Consider the following 24,036-nt stretch of genomic DNA (forward strand, 5'->3'; position numbering starts at 1 on the left):
GTGCAGGGTCAGTAGTTGTGGCATGTGGGCTTAGTTGCTCTGTGGCATGTGGGGTCTTCCCACATCAAAACTATGATGAGGTACCACCTTACAATGGTCAGAATGGCCGTCTTCATAAAGTCTGCAAACAATAAATGCTGGAGAGGGTGTGGAGAAAAGGGAACCCTCCTACACTGTTGGTGGCAATGTAAATTGGTGCAGCCACTATGGAGAACAGTATGGAGGTTCCTCAAAAAACTAAAAATAGAGCTACCATATGATCCAGCAATCCCACTTCTGGGCATACACCCAGACTAAACGATAATTCGAAAAGATACATGCATCCCTATGTTCATAGCAGAACTATTTACAATAGCCAAGACATGGAAACAACCTCAATGACAATCGACAGGTGAACGGATAAAGATGTGGTACATATATACAATGGAATATTACTCAGCTATAAAAAAGAATGAAATAATGCCATTTGCAGCAACATGAATGGACCTAGAGATTATCATACTAAGTGACGTAAGTCAGAAAGAGAAAGACAAATACCATATATCACTTACATGTGGAATCCAAAATACAACACAAATGAACTTATCTACGAAACAGAAAAAGACTCATAGAGAGAAGAGATGTTGCCAAGGGGGTGGGGTGGGGGAGGGAAGTATTGGGAGTTTGGGATTAGCAGATGCCAACTATTATATATAGTATGGATAAACAACAAGGTCCTACTGTATAGCACAGGGAACTATATTCAATATCCTGTGATAAACCATAATGGAAAAGAATATATACATGTATAACTGAGTCACTTTGCTGTACAGCAAAAATTAACACAACACTGTAAATCAACTATACTTCAATAAAATTTAAAAAAAAACCTATATGGAGAGCCACAAAAGCCAAAAAAAAAAAAAAAAATCAATTCACCATAGATGTTTGGGTTTATTTCTGGACTCTCAATTCTATTTTATTGATTTATATGTCCATTCTTTTTTTAAATAAATTTATTTATTTATTTATTTATTTTTAGCTGTGTTGGGTCTTCGTTTCTGTGCGAGGGCTTTCTCCAGTTGTGGCAAGCGGGGGCCATTCTTCATCGCGGTGCGTGGGCCTCTCACTGTCGCGGCCTCTCTTGTTGCAGAGCACAGGCTCCAGACGCGCAGGCTCAGTAATTGTGGCTCACAGGCCTAGTTGCTCCGCGGCATGTGGGATCTTCCCAGACCCGGGCTCGAACCCGTGTCCCTTGCATTGGCAGGCAGATTCTCAACCACTGCGCCACCAGGGAAGCCCTATATGTCCATTCTTATGCCATTACCACATATTTTGATTACTGTATCTTAAAGGAAGTTTTGAAATTGGGAAGTGCAAGTCTTCCTGCCTTTTTTTCTTTTTCAGTGTTGTTTTGGCTATTTGGGGCTCCCTGCAGTTCTAAATGAATTGAGGATCAGTTTTTCCAATTCTGTATCAAAGGTTATTAGAATTTTGATAGGCTTTGCATTGAATCTGTAGAGTGCTTTGAGGAATACTGCCATCTTAATATATTAAGGCTTCCAATCCATGAAATCTTTCTATTTATTTAGGTCTTCTTTAATTTATTTCAGCAATATTTTGTAGTTTTCAGTGTACAAGTCTTTCACCTCCTTGGTTAAATTTACTCCTAGGAATTTCATTCTTTTGGATGCTATTGTAAATGTTTCATTTATTTCCTTTTCAGATTGTTCCTTGTTGGTGTACAGAAATACAACTGATTTTTTTGTGCTGATTCTGTATTCTCAAAGTTTGCTTAACTTGTTTAGTAGTTCTAGATTTTTTTTTTTTTTAAAGAGTTGCACTCAGTGCTACAACTTCTTTTTTTTTTATTTAATTTATTTATTTTATTTATTTTTATTTTTGGCTGTGTTGGGTCTTCGCTTCTGTGCGAGGGCTTTCTCTAGTTGTGGCAAGCGGGGGCCACTCTTCATCACGGTGCGCAGGCCTCTCACTGTCGCGGCCTCTCTTGTTGCGGAGCACAGGCTCCAGACGCGCAGGCTCAGTAGTTGTGGCTCACGGGCCTAGTTGCTCCGCGGCATGTGGGATCTTCCCAGACTGGGGCACGAACCCGTGTCCGCTGCATTGGCAGGCGGATTCCCAACCACTGCGCCACCAGGGAAGCCCCAGTAGTTCTAGATTTTTTTGTGTGTGTGTATTCTATGGGATTGTCTATATATAGAATCATGTCATCTTCAAAAAGAGATAGTTTTACTTCTTTCTTTCTAATTGGATGCCCTCTATTTCTTTTTCTTGTGTAAATGCTCTGGCTAGAACTTCTAGTACAATGTTGCATGGTAATGGTGAAAGTGGGCATCTTTTTTTAATCAATATCAATGCTTTTAGTTTTTTCACTGTTTCTGTTGAGAAATCAGATTCTTTTTTTTTTTTTTTTTAGTATACAATGAGTGTATCCACCATTATAGTAACATACAGAATAGTTTCACTGCCCTACACATTCTTTGTGCTCTACCTGTTCATCCCTCCCTCTCCCGTAGATCCTGGCAACCGCTGACCTTTTAACTTTCTCCATAGTTTTGCCTTTTCCAGAATGTCATATAGTGAGAGTCACATAGCACGTAGCCTTTTCAAATTGGCTTCTTTCACTTCGAAATATGCATTTAAGATTCCTCCATGTCTTTTCATGGCTTGATAGCGCATTTACTTTCAGTGCTGAATAATATTCTGTTATCTGGATGGACCACAATTCATTTATTCATTTACTCACTGAAGGATATCTCGGTTGATACCAAGTTTTGGCATTTATGAGTAAAGCTTCTTTCTAAAACATCTGTGTGTTGGTTTTTGTGTGGACGTAAGTTTTCAAATACTTCAGATATTTAAAGAAATTCACTTCTGTGTGTGTGTGTAATATTTTATCTTAGTCATGGGTTGTCAGCCATTTTACAAAAAGCCAACCCCCCCCCCCAACAAACCCCATTTTTTGTGGTTTGCTGTACTTCTTGAATCCTTAACTTGTGAGGGAAATTTTCATCTACTGCTTCTTCCCTATTCTCTCTCAACATTTCTTTTCTGGACTCAATTTAAATGTGGTTTAGGCCTTTTTACTTTGTCCCAAATGTTTGTTACATTTTCTACCCCTTCCTCTTTCCAACCGTTATCCTGCTTATTTTCTACTGACTATTTGCCACATTACTAACATTTTCTTTGTTATTAAAGAGTATTGAGCAGAGTTCCCTGTGCTATACAGTAGGTCCTTGTTGGCTATCTATTTTAAACATAGCAGTGTGTACGTGTCAATCCCATACTCCCATTCTATCCCTCCCCGCCATCCTTCCTCCCTGCTAACCGTAAATTTGTTCTCTAAGTCAGGGGTCCCCAACCCCCAGCATGTTAGGAACCGGGCCGCACAGCAGGAGGTGAGAGGCAGGCGAGTGAGTAAAGCTTCATCTGCCACTCCGCATTGCTTGCATTACCGCCTGAACCATCCCCCGCCCCCCCCCCCACCGTCTGGGGAAAAATTGTCTTCCTCAAAACTGGTCCCTGGTGCCAAAACGATTGGGGACCGCTGCTCTAAGTCTGTGAATATGTTTCTCTTTTGTTCATTTCATCTTTTTGTTAGATTCTTCATACAAGTGATATATGATATTTGTCTTTCTCTGACTTACTTCACTTAGTATGATAATCTCCAGGTTCATCTATGTTGCTGCAAATGGCATTATTTTATTCTTTTTAATGGCTGAGTAATATTCCATTGTATATATGTACTACATCTTATTCATTCATCTGTTGATGGACATTTAGGTTGCTTCCATGTCTTGACTATTGTAAACAGTGCTGCAATGAACATTGGGGTGCATATATCCTTTTGAACCATGTTTTTCTCTGGATATATGCCCAGGAGTGGGATTGCTGGATCTTATGGTGGCTCTATTTTTAGTTTCTTAAGGAACCTCCATACTATTCTGCACAATGGCTGTACGAATTTACATTCCCACCAACAGTATAGGAGGGTTGCCTTTTCTCCACACCCTCTCCAGCATTTATTGTTTATAGACTTTTTGATGATGGCCATTCTGACTGGTGTGAGGTGATATCGCATTGTAGCTTTGATTTGCATTTCTCTAATAATTAGTGATGTTGAGCATCTTTTCATGTGCCTCTTGGCCGTCTGTATGTTTTCTTTGGAGAAATGTCTTCTGCCCAGAAAATGGGCATCCTTGTCTTGTTCCTGATCTTAGGGGGAAAGCTTTCAGTTTTTCACCATTGAGTATGATGTTAGTTGTGGGTTTTTCATAAATGCTATTTCTTATGTCAGTTTTTTAAAAAATTTTATTTTATTTTTTTTGGCTGCATTGGGTCTTCATTGCTGTGCACGGGCTTTCTCTAGTTGCTGTGAGCAGGGGCTACTCTTCATTGTAGTATGTGGGCTTCTCATTGTGGTGGCTTCTCTTGTTGTGGAGCATGGGCTCTAGGTGTGCAGGCTTCAGTAGTTGTGGCACGCAGGCTCAGTAGTTGCGGCGCACGGGCTTAGTTGCTCCATGGCATGTGGGATCTTCCCGGACCAAGGCTCGAACCTGTGTCTCCTGCATTGGCAGGCAGATTCTTAACTACTGCACCACCAGGGAAGTCCCTTTATGTCAGTTTTAGTGCACTCTATTTTTTCTAGGAAAGTGTCTAATTCAACTAAAATTTCAAATTTACTGGCATAAAGTTGTTTATAATACCCTTTGCTATCTTTCTAATGCTTGTAGGATTTGTAGTAATGTCCCCTTTTTAATTTCTGATATTAGTAAATTTATGTTTTCTCTTCTCTTCTTCTGGATCTCTTTCTAGAGATTCATCAATTTTGTTAATCTTTCCAAAGAATCAGCTTCTTTGATTTTAATAATTTTATACATTTGTTTTCTCGTTCATTGATTTCTGTGCTTAGTTTTTTTAGGAAGATTTTCTTCCTTCTACTTTCTTTTCGGTTTAATTGGGTTTTTTTTTTTTTTTTTTTTTTAGTTCCATGAAAGGAAAATTTGTATCATTGGTTTTCAGTCTTTCTTGTCTAATATATGATTTTTAAAACTATAAATTTCTCTTAATTAGGTCAAATTTATTAAACATGTAATTCAAAGCATCCTTACTGTTTTTTTTTTTTTTTTTTTTTGGTCTTCCTGTTTTGCTGAGAGAAGTGTACACTACATTTTCATGTAAAGGAATAAAATTAACTCCATTACAGTTCATTAAAATGAGGCTGGATTTGTAAATTTACTTTGCTTATTTGACTTTTACTTGGATCTGCATATTTTCCCAAAGCATCATTACTTCCAGCCACAGCAGGGGTCAATTTGTGTTTACTTTTTTTTCAATCCATGGCTCAAAAATTCATCCCTTCTAGAAAGTCCTACTTAAATTAATTTCATCCCTTTGATTACTCCGTTACTCTAAGTTCAACTAATTACCTAATATTTTAGATTGCACTATTTTATTTTGCATTTGCCATCCATTTAAGAGAAATATCTTTTTGCTATTCCTTCCAGGAAACATACTAGTAATATAGATTGTGACTTATTTGATGAAAGGAGGTAAGAATGGGGAATATTTCCTTTTTCTTAAGTAGCTTGTTATCCATTATTAAAAGAAAAGTAAAGTAGGTACTGTCTTTGTTTAAAAATTCCAGGCTCAAAAAAAGTTTTAATATTGTAAATCAACTATACTTCAATAGAAAAGTTTTAGAATATCCTCAATATGCAAATCTGTCCTTTGAGTGTGATTATGAAATTCTGAAATGGTTATTTTGAAATGAAGCCTGATAAATATAATTTATTTTTATTTTTTAAGTGGTTAAGAGCAAGTGCTTGGGTCAGACACAACTAGGTTTGAGTCTCAGCTCTAACCAACTTTTATCTGTGTGACTATAGGAAAATTATTTAACTTCTGTAAAATAAAGATAATAAAGTTACCTAGTTTAACTGCAGTACACAGCACAGGGTCTGGCACATAGTAAGTACTTAATAACATGCTCAGTTAGACCTCCCACATTGCTCTTTGATTCTACTTATTCATGCTGAGTATGCTAAGCTTCCAGGCAGTAGTCATTTCAAACCCTTGCCACGCTCTTCAAGCTTTATCCTACCACCTCCTTCCCCGTCATTTTCAACTACTTTTCAGAGAAAGAGGTTTTCAGATATGCAGCTCCCTTGCTCCCAGCCCCACATACCTACATATGTACTGTTCTTCCCAGTTACCTTCATCTCTGTCTTAAGAAGGTATTCTCCTGTTTAAAACCAATATTGCTGTAACTTTTAGGTATGCCTCTCCTCACTTCCACGATTCATTCTTTCTCACAAATCCTCTATAACTAGCTCATTCTCCTTAATATTATATTTATAAATATCCCTAAATCTCTATCTTAAAAAAACCCCAAACAACAAAATACTTCCTTAGGGATTTCCTGGGTGGTGCAGTGGTTAAGAATCCGCCTGCCAATGCAGGGGGACACGGGTCGATCCCTGGTCTGGGAAGATCCCACATCCCACGGAGCAACTGAGCCCGTGTGCCACAACTCCTGAGCCTGCGCTCTAGAGCCCGTGTGCCGCAACTACTGAGCCCACGTGCCACAACTACTGAAGCCCGCGTGCACTAGGGCCTGCATGCCACAACTACTGAGCCCGTGCTGCAACTACTGAAGCCCATGTGCCTAGAGGCCATGCTGTGCAACAAGAGAAGCCACTGCAATGAGCAGCCCCCACACCACAATGAAGAGTAGCCCCCACTCACTGCAACTAGAGAAAGCCCGCGCGCAGCAACGAAGACCCAGTGCAGCCAAAAACAAAACAAAACAAAACTTCTTTAATTGACAGGAAACTGCACTCCCCACCCCTAATCTTTTCTTAGCCAATATTCTTCAAAGAGGAGGTTATATTCCTTGTATCCATTTTCACCTGCTCCTCAGGCTTTGTCCCATTATAACCCACCTTTCATCACCTGTGTACGTATTCTACTGAACCTTTTCTAACTAAGATTATGAATGCAAAGCTAATTGTCAAGTGTAATGGGAACTCTTCAGTTCTTCTCACTGGACCTCCCTGAGAACGGCTGACACAACTGACTCAATCCATTGAAGCCCTACTTGTGGGGCACCTCTCTTATGATTTTCCTCCTGTCTCCTGCTATCCCTTCCTAATCTCTCTTATGGGCTACTCTTTTTTTTTTAAATTTTTATTTATTTATTTATTTACTTATTTATTTATGGCTGTATTGGGTCTTCGTTTCTGTGCAAGGGCTTTCTCTAGTTGTGGCAAGCGGGGGCCACTCTTCATCGCAGTGCGCGGGCCTCTCACTGTCGCGGCCTCTCTTGTTGCGGAGCACAGGCTCCAGACGCGCAGGCTCAGTAGTTGTGGCTCACGGGCCCAGTTGCTCCGCGGCATGTGGGATCCTCCCAGACCAGGGCTCGAACCCGTGTCCCCTGCATTGGCAGGCAGATTCTCAACCACTGCGCCACCTGGGAAGCCCCTTATGGGCTACTCTTAAATGTCAATGTTTATCTAGGATTCTGTCCTGGACCCATTTTATTTCACTATATACATTATCTTTATGGGACACTCCTGGCTTCAGCTTCCACCTATTATTATATCATCTCCTTTTTCCAGACCAGACTTCTCATAAGCTTTAGACCTATATATCAAATTGTGTACTAAACAGCTTAACTGTTACATAGGGAACTCAGTCCTCCCATGTCTGAAACAGAATCTATCATCTTTCCACCCCAAACTTACCCATCCACTTTCTTTCTCTGTTAAGGGACTGCTATCCACCCAGCTGCCTAAATCAGAAGTCCAGGAAAGATTCTAAGCTCATCCTTTCCTTGTCTTTTATGTCCAGTCACCAAATTCTATTCATTTTCACCTCTCAAATATTTCTCACAACCATCCATAGCACCCTTTCTATCTTTTCTGTCATTATCTTGACCTTATAATTTCTAGTAGGTAACTCAAAAATTTCCCTCTATTTTTAATTTTTAATTACATATGTTTCAAAGTTATATATAGTTTTACAGGTTAGTAACAACAACAACAACAACAATAAAAATCAGCAATCCTGCTCTCTTCCCCAGAGAAAACCATTTTTTTCCCTTTAGCTCACTATTTTGATATTTACTTCCAAGTTTCTAAATATGTTTCTTGTGTTGCTACTTCTTGATTTTTCAGTTTTATGCATATCTATTAACTTCCTATTAGGGACACCATTCTTTCATTTACCTAACCACATTTATTGAGTGCCGATATTGTGCCAGGCACTGTTCTGGGTGTTTGGGATACAGCACACAGAACAGACAAATATTTATCTGGGGACAGAGATGAATAACAAACATAAATTAGAATATTATATGGTTCGTTATAAAATAGCAAAGACATCCTTCTTTTGTGCCCCAGTAGTGATCTATCCATAGCCCTATCACAGGCAGAAAATTCTATACTACAATGTTGTGTAAGATTGTGGTTGGTGCTGGGTGTCTCATTTAGACTTAAGTTGTGTTCCTCCTATGGTTCTGATGAGTTTGGTTGTGACTGGAGGGCTCTTTCTACTTGAGAACATAGTAGCTCCCTGGGAAGGTGTTGGAGAACTTAAGTTATATCTAAAAATGGGCTTGGGTAATATTAGAGGAGGTGAATCCATGAATCTCCAGATTAACTGTAAATGACTTGTGAAATCCAAACTTAACACCTGAAGGGTTAAAAGCAACAGAGATCATCAGAAAGGGAAAACGTCTTACATTGTGATTAAAATTTCAAAATGGTACCAATTACTTGTAAATGAAATTTAGAAATGTTTGAATGTGACTCGTTCCTCTGATTAAACAAGGTAATTTTATTTTAGTGTAGAAGATTCCCACTTATTTGCTTTGTTAGCTTAATAATAAAAAAGATACAAAAATGATAAAATGTACTACAATGATAATGCATGAAAACAACTGCTATAGTTTTTTTCTTTATTTCTTTACTTATTTGCTTGATTATTAAAAGGAAAACAATGAGATAAAATGGTGTTTCACAACTTACTTCTCAAAAAATTTACCCAGAATCACAATTGGTATACTAGTGTTTTTCTTAAAACAAAAAAGTTAAAGGCTTAATTAATTCTTTAACAAAGTAATAAAAAATATACTATAAGCTACATATTTTAGATTATTTTATATGCTAACCCTTCCTTTTAAAAAATATTTTATTATATTTTTGTCTTCTTTTTAAAAATAATTTGGTTTCAGATATTAAATTCACAAATTTCTGAGTTAAACCACTATTTGGAGAGGAATTACCAAAAAATTTGGTAGGTCTGAAAAAAAGAAATAGATTTTAATGCTATGAGGTCCTGTTTGTGCCATGGCTAATTCCCTAATTTAAAAAAAATGCTGAATATTTACATAACATTTATCAAACTATTATTATTTTTTAAAATCAAACTATTATTAAAAAATGTTAGCAAAAGGAAATTTCTGGAAATAAACAGATTTTTAAAATGTTTTTCCTGAATGCTATAATTATATTAGCTAAGTATTTAATTTATCTCTCTGAACAAGACCTAAAGATCATAAGCAGACAGCATATAAGGGGCAATTACAGTTTTGAGAACTTCAGAAAAGATTCATCTATTAAAAAAAAAAAAAGATTCACTTTCTATGAAGAATGTAAATTCACTTGTCAGAAAATCAGAAACTACACACTAAATTCATTTGAATTTGACCATCAGTAAGTGAGTGTCCCCAAAACACTAGTGGCAACAAAAAATTATTGCTGAAAGATATTTGATGATGGTATTTATCTTAACATAATCATATACTGTGCAAACACTAAAAACTGTTAGATGTATAGCTGTTTAATAAAATTCAATTCTCTTTTATTCCATAAAGCTCTTTGAATACGGTGTAAAAATTTTTACAGTCTCAGCTTTGGCTTTGAAAATTAGGCCCTATTTGGAAATAAAAACAAAAATAAACAAATGGGACCTAATCAAACTCAAAAGCTTTTGCACGGCAAAGGAAGCCATAAACAAAATGAAAAGACAACCCATAGAATGGGAGAAAATATTTGCAAATGATGCAACTGACAAAGGATTAATCTCCAAAATTTACAAATAGCTTATGCAGCTCAATATCAAAAAAACAAACAACCCAATCCAAAAATGGGCAGAAGACCTAAACAGACGTTTCTCCAAAGAAGACATACAGGTGGCCAAGAGGCACATGAAAAAATGCTCAACGTTGCAAATTATTAGAGAAATGCAAATCAAAACTACAATGAGACCTCACACCAGTCAGAATGGCCATCATCAAAAAGGCTACAAACAATAAATGCTGGAGAGGGTGTAGAGAAAATGCAACCCTCCTACACTGTTGGTGGGAATGTAAATTGATGCAGCCATTATGGAGAACAGTATGGAGGTTCCTTAAGAAACTAAAAATAGAGCTACCATATGATCCAGCAATCCCACTCCTGGGCATATATCCAGAGAAAAATATGGTTCGAGAGGATACATGCACCCCAATGTTCATTGCAGCACTGTTTACAATAGTCAAGACATGGAAGCAACCTAAATGTCCATCAACAGATGAATGAGTAAATAAGATGTGGTATGTATATACAATGGTATATTACTCAGCCATTAAAAAGAATAAAATAATGTCATTTGCAGCAACATGGATGGACCTGGAGATTATCATCTAAATAAGTCAGACAGAGAAAGACAAATATCATATGATATCGCTTATATGCAGAATCTAAAAAAAAAATGATACAAACTTATTTACAAAACAGAAACAGACTCACAGACTTAGAGAACAAACTTATGGTTACTGGGGGGAAGGATGGGGGAGAGGGACAGACTGGGAGTTTGGGATTGACATGTACACACTGCTATATTTAAAACAGATAACCAAGAAGGACCTACTGTATAGCAGCAGTCCCCAACCTATTTGGCACCAGGGACTGGTTTTGTGGAAGACAGTTTTCCATGGACTGGGGTGGGGAGGGAGATGGTTTTGGGATGATTCAAGCGCATTGATTTATTATGGTTTCTGTGCAGTCAAACCTCTCTGCTAATGAAAATCTGTATTTGCAGCCGCCCCCCAGCACTCGCATCACCACCTCAGCTCCACCTCAGATCATCAGGCACTAGATTTTCATAAGGAGCACACAACCTAGATCCCTCGCATGCACAGTTCACAGTAGGGTTTGTGCTCTTATGAGAAACTGCTCATCTGACAGGAGGTGGAGCTCAGGCGGTAATGCGAGTGATGGGGAGTGGCTGTAAATATAGATGAAGCTTCACTGGCTCACCCGCTGCTCACCTCCTGCGGTGCGGCCCGGTTCCTAACAGGCCACGGACCAATACTGGGGGTTGGGGACCCCTGCTGTATAGCACCGGGAACTCTGCTCAATAAACCTAAATGGGAAAAGAGTTTGAAAAAGGATACATGTATATGTATAATTGAATCACTTTACTGTACACCTGAAACTAACATAACATTGTTAATTAACTCTACTCCAATATAAAATAAAAATTTTTAAAAAGTATTAAAATGAAAAAAAAGAAGAAAATTAGGCCCTATTTAAAAACTTAGAAAGAGAAAAATGCTTGCTTAAACAATTATGAGTCAGTCAACCATGAAAGTTTACTGGCCAAACTTCTAGTGGGTATTTTATCCTTTATCACTTGTCTGTACATGTGCTACAGAGCTTGTCGAATAGTGTTTTATGCAGATAATCAATCACCTGTACACCTGACCAATTCAACAACAAATGGGAGCTTCAGATATTCTTGAGAAACCACAAAAATCTGTTTAAAGCCTTGTATCTTGTTTGGACATTGTTTTCTGATCCCTAATGACTTTAGCTAACACCCTCCTGAAAAGCAATCTTGAAATTTCTGTGAAAGTAGATTAAATCTTGGGGACAATAACATAAGTGTCTCTGGGCTAGGTGCTAATATGTTAGAAAAACAAATGTGGACAATTTTCTCCTCTAGTGTAAAATACCTCCTCAGCAGATAAGACTGAAGACTGAATAAAGGTGTTTTACTGATTAGTAACTCACAGAAGGTTAAAATGTTAAGCCACCTTAATTTTAGAAAATTTGCTAATTATCATATGTATAAAACATTTTAACCTAAGGGCAGAAAGTTGATTTATTATTGATTGCTTAACATATATTGAAGCAACACAGAATGAAAATTGATTACCTAATCAAGTAGCAACAGAAGAGTAAACTAAGGATGAAGACAAATATAGCAGTGCCAAAAACCACAATATATATGTTGAGTGGCAGATTCTGGAATCCAATATTAGGCATCCTGAAGTTGTAATGTGGGAAATCCGAGCTCATGGATGAACTGTGGGGAAAGAAAAGAATGGGAAAAAATTAGGTTATAAAGGCTAAAAACCAAGATAGCATTATCTTTGTACATGTACAGAGGCAAATTTTTCCTTAAGGCTTGAAACAAATATGATAGACATAGGGTTAATATCCTTGCCATTAATTCATTAATCATGCCACAAATATTTATTGAGTACTTATTATGTACCTGGAACTACTCCAGAAGCTTGAGATCCTACCTAAAAAGCTTTACAAAAAGGTATTCACAGAGAGGTACTGGCATGATTTCACTGAAATAATGCCAATAATCAATAAACATCAATATATGAAAATGTTCAACGTCAAAGAAGTAAAAAGGAAAAAAAAAAGTTAAGATTTTAAAAACTCTTTAACCTTTAAAGTAATAATATTTATAATGGTAAAATATTGGAAATAACTTAGATGTCTCACAAGGAGATAACGATTAAATAATTACAGAGTCATATGTTACAATATTATTTGGTCATGAAAACCTGTTTTCAATAAATTTTAAATTTTAATAAAGATATATAGGAAAATTAAGCAGGATATAAATTGTATATAAAATTGATCCTGATTTTGTGAAGGGTTGAAAAAAAGGTGGATTATATATGTAAATATATGTGTACATATAGGGGTGTGTGTGTGTGTGTGTGTGTGTGTGTGTGTGTGTATCTGTGTGTAGCAGAAAAAAGCCTGAAAGCCAACATATCAAAATGTTAATAATGACTTGTGGTTTACTAGCCATTTTGATTTTCTTCTTCTTCTTCTTCTTTTTTTTTTTTTTTAAAAACACTTTATTAAATCAGACTCGGGCGAATTCCCTGGTGGTCCAGTGGTTAAGACTCTGTGCTTCCATTGCCGGGGGCAGGGGTTCAATCCCTAGTCAGGGAACTGAGATCTTGCAAGCTGCGTGGTGCGGCCAAAAAAAAAAAAAAAAAAATCAGGCCTTATTCTAAGCATTTTACTGGCTTTATTTTATTTAATTCTTACATAAAATTTCTATAGGTACCATAACATCTCCCCCATCTTATAGATAAGGAAACCAAAACTTAACAGTTTTGGTCACATAGCCATGACTGACCAAGTATGTATGGGAGTCAAGGCCTCTCCAACTCCAAAGCCAGTGACCTCAGCCCATATGCTCTAGTCTTTATAATAAAAAAACAGCAAATATTGTTTAAACACTAAAAAGGGGACTATTTTTGTCGATTAGATTGCTACTACCTACTGATCACTACACAGTTAAAATTCCATGAATGGAGGTTGCCCCCTTCTTTAGGTGATGAGCTATAGTGATAAAGTGGCTCATCATACCTTCATACTTGAACTTTCCTTGTCGTTTTGATTCATTACAAAATAAAGAGCAACTGCCAGTCTTGATTATCAAGACCACATAATGGTAACTGGATTACAACTATGACTACTGTCAAAATCAAAACAAAACTAAACAAAACTCCTCCAAACAAAATGCTTCTACTTTTATTTATACAAGGTACATTACAAATGTGTTTGCAGATCTTTCATGTCCTTGTTGGAAGAGTATATTTATATTATAGACAACATTGAGATACTGACTGGTTGTATCTGAAGCCTCAGTGTTATTATTACTTTAATTTCCAACTTCTAATAACTTATACCAGGAACTGTAAAGACCTACTTCATCCCATGGAAACTCCTAAGAAATTCCAAACATAAATAATGGATAATATTTAGTTTTGAACATTCAACCATTTTCTGCAAGTGCTTTTATTCAAATATATAATTTCCTTTTTCTTACACTCAGATCTTCTTGGAAGAGAAGGAAGGAGTTAAGCAGTACTTTACTAAATATATCTAGCACATATATTGTACAGCTATAAGAAAATTACAGCTGCCAAAACTTAACTCTTCCATACTGCTGACAGGGCTTCACTTAATGACTCTTCCTACAGTCAAGACTTAGATGACTATCCTTCAGTCCTTTAGAAATACCCCTCACCGGACAAATTTGTCTTGGTAAAGTAACTCTCACCTTAGGAAATAAGAGATTAAATGTACATCCTGGGAGGGCTAATAGAGAAGAAATAGGCAAACAGAAACTTTTATGGTGGAAAAAGGGACTGGTTTGCAGTCAGCAACTTTCTGTGTTGTTCCCAGGATGTCACTAGCTAGATGTCAATACTTGGTCCATCTGTCCCATTATCAATGGGACAATGCTTATCCTATCAACTTCAAGGGATTCCTGGAAGGATAAAATGAGATGATAGATACTGAAGTGTCTGAAAACTCTAAGAGTTAGGGCAAAATACTAAGGCTATAATGTGTGTGTGTGTGCATTTTGGCGAGGGGTCGGGGAGAGGGATGACATTAAAAAAAGTAGTAGATAACATAAAAGATGCCCTAGCAAAGATCAAGTCTCTCTAGAGGATTCTACAAAACCAAATGCTCCTTCCTCAGGGAGCTCCTCTGCACACACTGCCAAGCTTTGTGTCAAGTGACCTGCCAACCTGGCCACCAGAGGCAGGAAACCTATCTTGGCCAAAGGCAACTATCAATATAGGCCAGCTGGGAGTGAGCCAGTGGTGTGAGAATGCTACGCTGTAGGGGTCCTTGTACTGGGTGGCACCACCAACAAACTCTGGGGGAATTCTGAACAGAGACACAGGCATGGAGTATTAGAGGTAGCACTGTCATCAGAAGGAAGAGACATCTGCCTCAGTGTTCCTGGGGTCTGGCTGCTGACAACTTTCCTGTGAGTCCACCCTTCTTGTTAGGGCCTTACAACCAATTACCAGAAGAATGGGAGTTGGCAGGGGATATGCTGATGCAGAACACATTTTAGGAATTTCCCCCCTGTCTTTTGGTAAATGGAATTGCTTAGCTACAACTGATATGTTGTCCCAACAGTCTAAGTAGATGGTGTATTATTCCAAGATATTAATCCTGGTCTAGTGATATATTAATTTTATAATATTTTCATTATAATATCTTTTCAGCATGAGTATGAATAATCTTTTAAAGTGAGACAATCTTTAAAAAGAAACCTACCATTCAACATCATCATAATAAGAATTCTTTGCTATTTAGGTATTACAAATGTAAAAGTTATTTAGTAATTGCTCTTTGTGGGAATGAAGAGAAGAAATAGAACATACAGTGCACTGTTGGATCTTACTTGGCATTTCTGACTTCATTCATGTGAAAACCATTTTCCTCTTTATGTAATTCCATAGGTCCTGAAATCTCTAATCTCAGCCTAAATTTCAAACTAATCAGTTTATTTTTTTATTTTTTTAACATCTTTATTGGAGTATAATTGCTTTACAATGGTGTGTTAGTTTCTGCTTTATAACAAAGTGAATCAGTTATACATATACATATGTTCCCATATCTCTTCCCTCTTGCATCTCCCTCCCTCCCACCCTCCCTATCCCTTCCCTCTAGGTGGTCACAAAGCACCGAGCTGATCTCCCTGTGCTATGCGGCTGCTTCCCACTAGCTATCTATTTTACATTTGATAGTGTATATATGTCCATGCCACTCTCTCACCCTGTCACATCTTACCCCTCCCCCTCCTCATATCCTCAAGTCCATTCTCTAGTAGGTCTGTGTCTTTATTCCCATCTTGCCACTAGGTTCTTCATGACCTTTTTTTTTTCCCCTTAGATTCCATATATATGTGTTAGCATACTGTATTTGTTTTTCTCTTTCTGACTTACTTCGCTCTGTATGACAGACTCTAACTCCATCCACCTCACTACAAATACCTCCATTTCGTTTCTTTTTATGGCTGAGTAATATTCCATTGTATATAGGTGCCACATCTTCTTTATCCATTCATCCGATGATGGACACTTAGGTTGCTTCCATGTCCTGGCTATTGTAAATAGAGCTGTAATGAACATTTTGGTACATGACTCTTCTTGAATTACGGTTTTCTCAGGGTATATGCCCAGTAGTGGGATTGCTGGGTCGTATGGTAGTTCTATTTTTAGTTTTTAAGGAACCTCCATACTGTTCTCCATAGTGGCTGTATCAATTTACATTCCCACCAACAGTGCGAGAGTGTTCCCTTTCCTCCACACCCTTTCCAGCATTTATTGTTTCTAGATTTTTTGATGATGGCCATTCTGACCGGTGTGAGATGATATCTCATTGTAGTTTTGATTTGCATCTCTCTAATGATTAATGATGTTGAGCATTCTTTCATGTGTCTGTTGGCAATCTGTATATCTTCTTTGGAGAAATGTCTACTTAGGTCTTCTGCCCATTTTTGGATTGGGTTGTTTGTTTTTTTGTTATTGAGCTGCATGAGCTGCTTGTAAATCTTGGAGATTAATCCTTTGTCAGTTGCTTCATTTGTAAATATTTTCTCCCATTCTGAGGGTTGTCTTTTGGTCTTGTTTATGGTTTCCTTTGCTGTGCAAAAGCTTTTAAGTTTCATTAGGTCCCATTTGTTTATTTGTGTTTTTATTTCCATTTCTCTAGGAGTTGGGTCAAAAAGGATCTTGCTGTGATTTATGTCATAGGGTGTTCTGCCTATGTTTTCCTCTAAGAGTTTGATAGTGTCTGGCCTTACATTTAGGTCTTTAATCCATTTTGAGTTTACGTTTGTGTATGGTGTTAGGGAGTGTTCTAATTTCATACTTTTACATGTACCTGCCCAGTTTTCCCAGCACCACTTACTGAAGAGGCTGTCTTTTCTCCACTGTATATGCTTGCCTCCTTTATCAAAGATAAGGTGACCATATGTGCATGGGTTTATCTCTGGGCTTTCTATCCTGTTCCATTGATCTATTTTTCTGTTTTTGTGCCAGTACCAAACTGTCTTGATTACTGTAGCTTTGTAATATAGTCTGAAGTCAGGGAGCCTGATTCCTCCAGCTCCATTTTTCGTTCTCAAGATTGCTTTGGCTATTCGGGGTCTTTTGTGTTTCCATACAAATTGTGAAATTTTTTGTTCTAGTTCTGTGAAAAATGCCAGTGGTCGTTTGATAGGGATTGCATTGAATCTGTAGATTGCTTTGGGTAGTAGAGTCATTTTCACAATGTTGATTCTTCCAATCCAAGAACACGGTATATCTCTCCATCTACTTGTATCATCTTTAATTGCTTTCATCAGTGTCTTATAATTTTCTGCATACAGGTCTTTTGTCTCCTTAGGTAGGTTTATTCCTAGATATTTTCTTTTTGTTGCAATGGTAAACGGGAGTGATTTCTTAATTTCACTTTCAGATTTTTCATCATTAGTGTATAGGAATACAAGAGATTTCTGTGCATTAATTTTGTATCCTGCTCCTTTACCAAATTCATTGATTAGCTCTAGTAGTTTTCTGGTGGCATCTTTAGGATTCTCTATGTATAGTATCATGTCATCTGCAAACAGTGACAGCTTTACTTCTTCTTTTCCGATTTGGATTCCTTTTATTTCTTTGTCTTCTCTGATTGCTGTGGCTAACACTTCCAAAACTATGTTGAATAATAGTGGTGAGAGTGGGCAACCTTGTCTTGTTCCTGATCTTAGTGGAAATGGTTTCAGTTTTTCACCATTGAGGACAATGTTGGCTGTGGGTTTGTCATATATGGCCTTTATTATGTTGAGGAAAGTTCCCTCTATGCCTACTTTCTGCAGGGCTTTTATCATAAATGGGTGTTGATTTTGTCAAAAGCTTTCTCTGCATCTATTGAGATGATCATATGGTTTTTCTCCTTCAATTTGTTAATATGATGTATCACGTTGATTGATTTGCGTATATTGAAGAATCCTTGCATTCCTGGAATAAACCCCACTTGATCCTTTTAATGTGCTGTTGGATTCTGTTTGCTAGTATTTTGTTGAGGATTTTTGCATCTATGTTCATCAGTGATATTGGCCTGTAGTTTTATTTCTTTGTGACATCTTTGTCTGGTTTTGGTATCAGGGTGATGGTGGCCTCGTAGAATGAGTTTGGGAGTGTTCCTCCCTCTGCAATATTTTGGAAGAGTTTGAGAAGGATAGGTGTTAGCTCTTCTCTAAATGTTTGATAGAATTCGCCTGTGAAGCCATCTGGTCCTGGGCTTTTGTTTGTTGGAAGATTTTTAATCATAATCAGTTTATTTTTTAAAAAAAGAAAGAAAAAGACAAATATCTGAGTTTTTTTTTTTTTTTTTTATCAGCAATGGGATTTTTCACCAAGATACAAAAGGGATAGAGATTTGGCCCCACAGAGGACCAGAGCTTCACACAATACACCACAGTTAGATGGGCTGCAGCAGTGTTTCTTTTTTTTGTAAAATAAATTTATTTATTTTAATTTATTTGTTTATTTTTTTGGCTGCATTGGGCCTTCGTTGCTGTGTGCGGGCTTTCTCTAGTTCTGGCGAGCAAGGGCTACTCTTCATTGTGGTGCATGGGCTTCTCCTTGCAGTGGCTTCTCTTGTTGCACAGCACAGGCTTTAGGCATGCGGGCTTCAGTAGTTGTGGCACGCAGGCTCAGTAGTTGTGGCTCACGGGCTCTAGAATGCAGGCTCAGTAGTTGTGGCACACAGGCTTAGTTGCTCTGTGGCATGTGGGATCTTCCCAGACCAGGGATCGAACCTGTGTCCCCTGCATTGGCAGGTGGATCCTTAACCATGCAGCAGTGTTTCTTGAAGTGTGTTTGGTGGCCTCATTCTTCTTAGACCAGTTCCTGCTCCCTGGACAATACATCAGCATCTTCACAGTAGTTAGTATTCTACTTTTGCTTCAAAAATGCTCAGAAAAAGAGACACCAGTAATTAGACTGCTGTGTTTTATAATTTGTGGTTCACAAACCATTAAAAACCATATATTTCTTATAAATACAAGACATCCAAGAAAAACTTTCTAAGAAAAAATTATCTTAGACTTTGTTAATCTTTTTTAAAAAACTGAGACATAAATTTACATTAAAAATGCACCCATGTGTATAGGTCAAAGAGTTTGGACAAATGAATATACCCTTGTTACCACCATCCTAATCAAGATACAGAACATTTCTTTATCCTCAGAGAATTCCCTGTACCCGTTTGCAGTTAATCACCACTCCTAACCACAGATCTGATTTCCATCATTACAGATTTATCTTCCTTATTCTAGAATTTCATATTCAAATGTAATCACACAGTATGTACTCTTTTGTGTTTAGCTTTTAGTCTCTCAGTAGGTGAGAGACTCTTAACAAACAGCTATATAAATTCACGTTATATTCCTAGCTTGTTCTAGTTATTCTATTATCTACAACTGGTGTCTCCTAAAGATCATTAACTTCATCTTTGAATATATCAATTTTCTGGTTAATTTTTGGATACTTCTTTCTACACAAAATTCCTGGTTATCCTATTTAGGTGTTGTTATTGTTTTCATGGAAGAACATTTCACCATGTCCTGGGTGTTCCTTTCCATTTTTAAGTCTTTCTTCAGTGGAACACTTTCTACCTAGTATATTTTTAAAGCCTTCAGCAGAGGAAACGTGTAGCTTGATTCACTCACCATATTTTGCCCCAGTCAAAATCTAAGGGAAAGCAGGAACTCCAAGGTGCTCAAGGCTGGAGTGGTGGGACTCCCCTGGTGGCTCAGTGGTTAAGAATCCGTCTGCCAATGCAGGGGACACAGGTTCGAGCCCTGGTCCGGGAAGGTCCCACATGCTGCAGAGCAACTAAGCCCATGCACCACAACTACTGAGCCTGCGCTCTAGAGCCTGCGAGCCACAACTACTGAGCCCATGCACCAAAACTACTGAAGCCTGCACACCTAGAGCCCATGCTCTGCCACAAGAGAAGCCACCGCAATGAGAAGCCTGTGCACCGCAACGAAGAGCAGCCCCCACTTGCTACAAAACTAGAGAAAGCCTGCGTGCAGCAACGAAGACTCAACACAGCCAAAAATAAATAAACAAATTTGTATATATATAAAACAAAGACTGGAGTGGTGAAGCCCCTTTTATGGTGAGGCATCTGCTGATATGTGCCAGTCTTCTTGGGGCAAGGAAACACAAGTCCAAGCTCGCAGCCTAGCCCAGGTGGGTTCCTACATTAAGCCAGGAGGGAAGATAAAGCAAGTGGATACATACAACCTCTTTCATTCACACCATTGTTCTTTTTTTATTTTCACCTTTTACTTTCATATAATCATGGAAAAAACCCTCTGTGTCTATTGTCCTATACATCTGTTCATAGGAAACATGTGTAACTAACATACACATAACATGATCAATACCTGGAACCTGTTTAAACATTCTCATTCATTTATCCAGCTTTTTATTTCATTCTCTATTAAAATTTTTTTCTTTTCCTCAAGTATATTTTGTGAATTCTCAACTTATCCCCCATTTTTGTATTTTTAGCATTATTTCCCTCTTTCTTAGAGCTTTATGCTTTATTTTGTTACTTCATCCAACTTCTCTGGAATGCTTTTCAGATCTCTTAAAACGTGACTTCTGCTCTTACATTACCTATGTGATGCTGCCTGCAAATGCTCACAGCATGTACATTACTGTCTCTTTTTTCATCTGCAGTCCTCTATGTTCCTCTTTTAAGTTGATGTATTTACTCTAGGAGGGAGGCAGTCCATACAGAACACACCAAGAAGAGGCCTGACAGGGCAAATTCATCTCCCTTCCTGGTTAGCATCATCTACTGGAAGAGGTTGTTGGCCACATTACATCACACACACCACTGTGCACTTCAGTCTAATTCAACAATGCACTGGGTGCCAGGTCTGTAGTAAAGAAAGAAACAAGAAAAATGTGTTCAGAGAAGGGGAGAAGTCTCACATGACATGCTCACTTCAGAATTCTGCCTAGGTTTGGAATTTTCCCAGAAAAAAGGAGAAAATTCTTTTTTTTCCTTTTCCACTTCTATCTTCTGTATAAGTATATATATATATATATAAATATATACATATATATACTTTTTCATATTCTTTTCCATTATGGTTTATTATAGTATATTAAATATAGTTCCCTGTGTTATACAGTAGGACCTTCTTGTTTATCTATTTTATACATAGTAGTTTTTATCTGCTTGTTCCAAACTCCTAATTTATCCCTCCCTCACCCCCTTTCTCCTTGGGTAACCATACATTTGTTTTCTGTGCCTGTGAGTCTGTTGTTTTGTAAATAAATTCATTTGTATCATATTTTAGATTCCACATATAAGTAACATCATATGGGATTTGTCTTTCTCTTTCTGGCTTACTTCACTTAGTATGATAATCTCTAGGTCCATCCACATTGCTGAAAACGGCATTATTTCACTCCTTTTTTATGGCTGAGTAGTATTCCACTGTATATATGTACCACATCTTCTTTATCCATTCCTCTGTCGATGGACATTTAGGTTGGTTCCATGTCTTGGCTATTGTAAATAGTGCTGCAATGAACACTGGGGTGCATGTATCTTTTTGAATTAGAGTTTTCTCCAGACATATGCTCAGGAGTGGGATTGCTGGATCATACAGTAGTTCTATTTTTAGTTTTTTGAGGACCCTCCATACTGTTTCTCATAGTGCCTGCACCAATTTACATTCTGGCCAACAGTGTAGGAGGGTCCTCTTTTCTCCACAACCTCTCCAGCGTTTGTTATTTGTAGACTTTTTATTTTTTAAAAAATATTTATTTATTTATTTTTGGCTGCATCGGGTCTTAGTTGCAGCACATGGGCTCTTTTGTTGTGGCACGTGGGCTCTTCACTGCGGCGCATGAGCTTCTCTCTAGTTGGGCCGTGTGGGCTCTACAGCGCGTGGGCTCTGTAGTTGTGGCATGCGGGCTTAGCTGCCCTGCGGCATGTGAGATCTTAGCTCCCCAACCAGGGATCAAACCCACGTCCCTTGCATTGGAAGGTGGATTCTTAACCACTGGACCACCAGGGAAGTCTCTGTAGACTTTTTAATGATGGCTAGTCTGACCGCTGAGAGGAGATACCTCACTGTACTTTTGATTTGTATTTCTCTAATAATCAGTGATGCTGAACATTTTTTCATGTGCTTGTGGGCCATCTGTATGTCTTCTTTGGAGAAATGTCTGTTTAGGTCTTCTGCCCATTTTTTGATTGGGTTGTTTGTGTTTCTGATATTGAGTTGCATGAACTGTTTGTATATTTTGGAACTTAAGCCCTTGTTGGTTGCATAGTTTGTAAGTATTTTCTCCCATTCCGTTAGGTTGTCTTCATTTTGTTTATGGTTTTCTTTGCTGTGCAAAAGCTTATAAGTTTGATTAGGTCCCATTTGTTTATTTTTGCTTTTATTTCTATTGTCTTGGGAGTCTGATCTAAGAAAACATGCAAGGCCTTTCTTCAAGGTTCACCTATAATAAAAATAGGCTGCTGTGGCCTCCCCTATGTTAGATCCAGGAACTTAACAACCGTTTCAAAATTATGTGTATATAGAGGGATGCACTCTGGGTTTCTAAAAGCAAACTTGGGAAACACACAGTTAGAACTGGGCACATTAATGGGAATTCCCTGGTGGTTTAGTGTTTAGGACTCAGCTCTTTCACTGCCGTGGGCCCAGGTTCAATCCCTGGTCGGGGAACTAAGATCCCACAAGCTGCACAGTGAGGCCAAAAAAAAGAGAACTGGGCACATTAACAAATTTGGGAACTTTCCAATGTCCAACTTATTTTTAAAAGTTTTACCCTTAGTTCTATTAAAAAAGAAAAAAAGATTTATCAAATCAAAACCTTTCCTTATGAGAGACCTTCAAGATGGCGGAGGAGTAAGACGTGGAGATCACCTTCCTTTCCACAAATACATCAGAAACACATCTACATGTGGAACAACTCCTACAGAACACCTACTGAATGCTGGCAGAAGAGCTGACTTCCCAAAAGGCAAGAAACTTCCCATATACCTGGGTAGGGCAAAGGAAAAAAGAAAAAACAGAGACAAAAGAATAGGGACAGGACCTGCACCCCTGGGAGGGAGCTGTGAAGGAGGAAAAGTTTCCACACACTAGGAAGCTCCTTCACTGGCAGAGACGGGGTGGCGGGAGGAGGCTTCGGAGCCATGGAGGAGAGCGCAGCAATAGCGGTGCAGAGGGCAAAGTGGAGAGATTCCCACACAGAGGATTGGTGCTGACCAGCACTCACCAGCCTGAGAAGCTTGTCTGCTCACCTGCTGGGATGGGTGGGGGCTGGGAGCTGAGGCTCGGGCTTCGGAGGTCAGATCCCAGAGAGAGGACTGGAGTTGGCTGCGTGAACACAGCCTGAAGGGGGCTAGTGCACCACAGCTAGCCGGGAGGGAGTCCAGGAAAAAGTCTGGAACTGCCTAAGAGGCAAGAGACCATTCCTTCGGGGTGCACGAGGAGAGGGGATTCAGAGCACCGCCTAAACGAGCTCCAGAGACGGGCGCAAGCTGCGGCTATCAGAGCGGACACCAGAGACGGGCATGAAACGCTAAGGCTGCTGCTGCAGCCACCAAGAAGCCTGTGTGCAAGCACAGGTCACTATCCACACCTCCCCTCCCGGGAGCTTGTGCAGCCCGCCACTGCCAGGGTTCCGTGATCCAGGGACAACTTCCCCAGGAGAACACACAGCACGGCTCAGGCTGTCGCAACGTCATGCCAGCCTCTGCCGCCGCAGGCTCACCCTGCATTCCATACCCCTCCCATCCCCTGGCCTGAGTGAGCCAGCGCCCCCTAATCAGCTGCTACTTTAACCCCGTCCTGTAGGCGACCTACACGCAGAGGCAGGGCCAAATCCAA

The 24,036-nt window shown here is 38.7% G+C and overlaps 1 protein-coding gene across 1 annotated transcript in view; it reads right to left on the reverse strand.

Annotated features, from left to right (window-relative positions):
• Nucleotides 1-24,036, reverse strand: part of RNF24 (ring finger protein 24) — a 134,846-nt gene that overhangs the window by 29,689 nt on the left and 81,121 nt on the right. The window contains exon 2 of the mRNA XM_036826640.1: nucleotides 12,205-12,354. Coding sequence (XP_036682535.1) covers nucleotides 12,205-12,354 — 150 coding nt within the window. The remainder of the gene's footprint in view (nucleotides 1-12,204; nucleotides 12,355-24,036) is intronic.

This window comes from Balaenoptera musculus, chromosome 15 (genome assembly GCF_009873245.2).
Source record: "Balaenoptera musculus isolate JJ_BM4_2016_0621 chromosome 15, mBalMus1.pri.v3, whole genome shotgun sequence".
Lineage (NCBI taxonomy): Eukaryota > Metazoa > Chordata > Mammalia > Artiodactyla > Balaenopteridae > Balaenoptera > Balaenoptera musculus.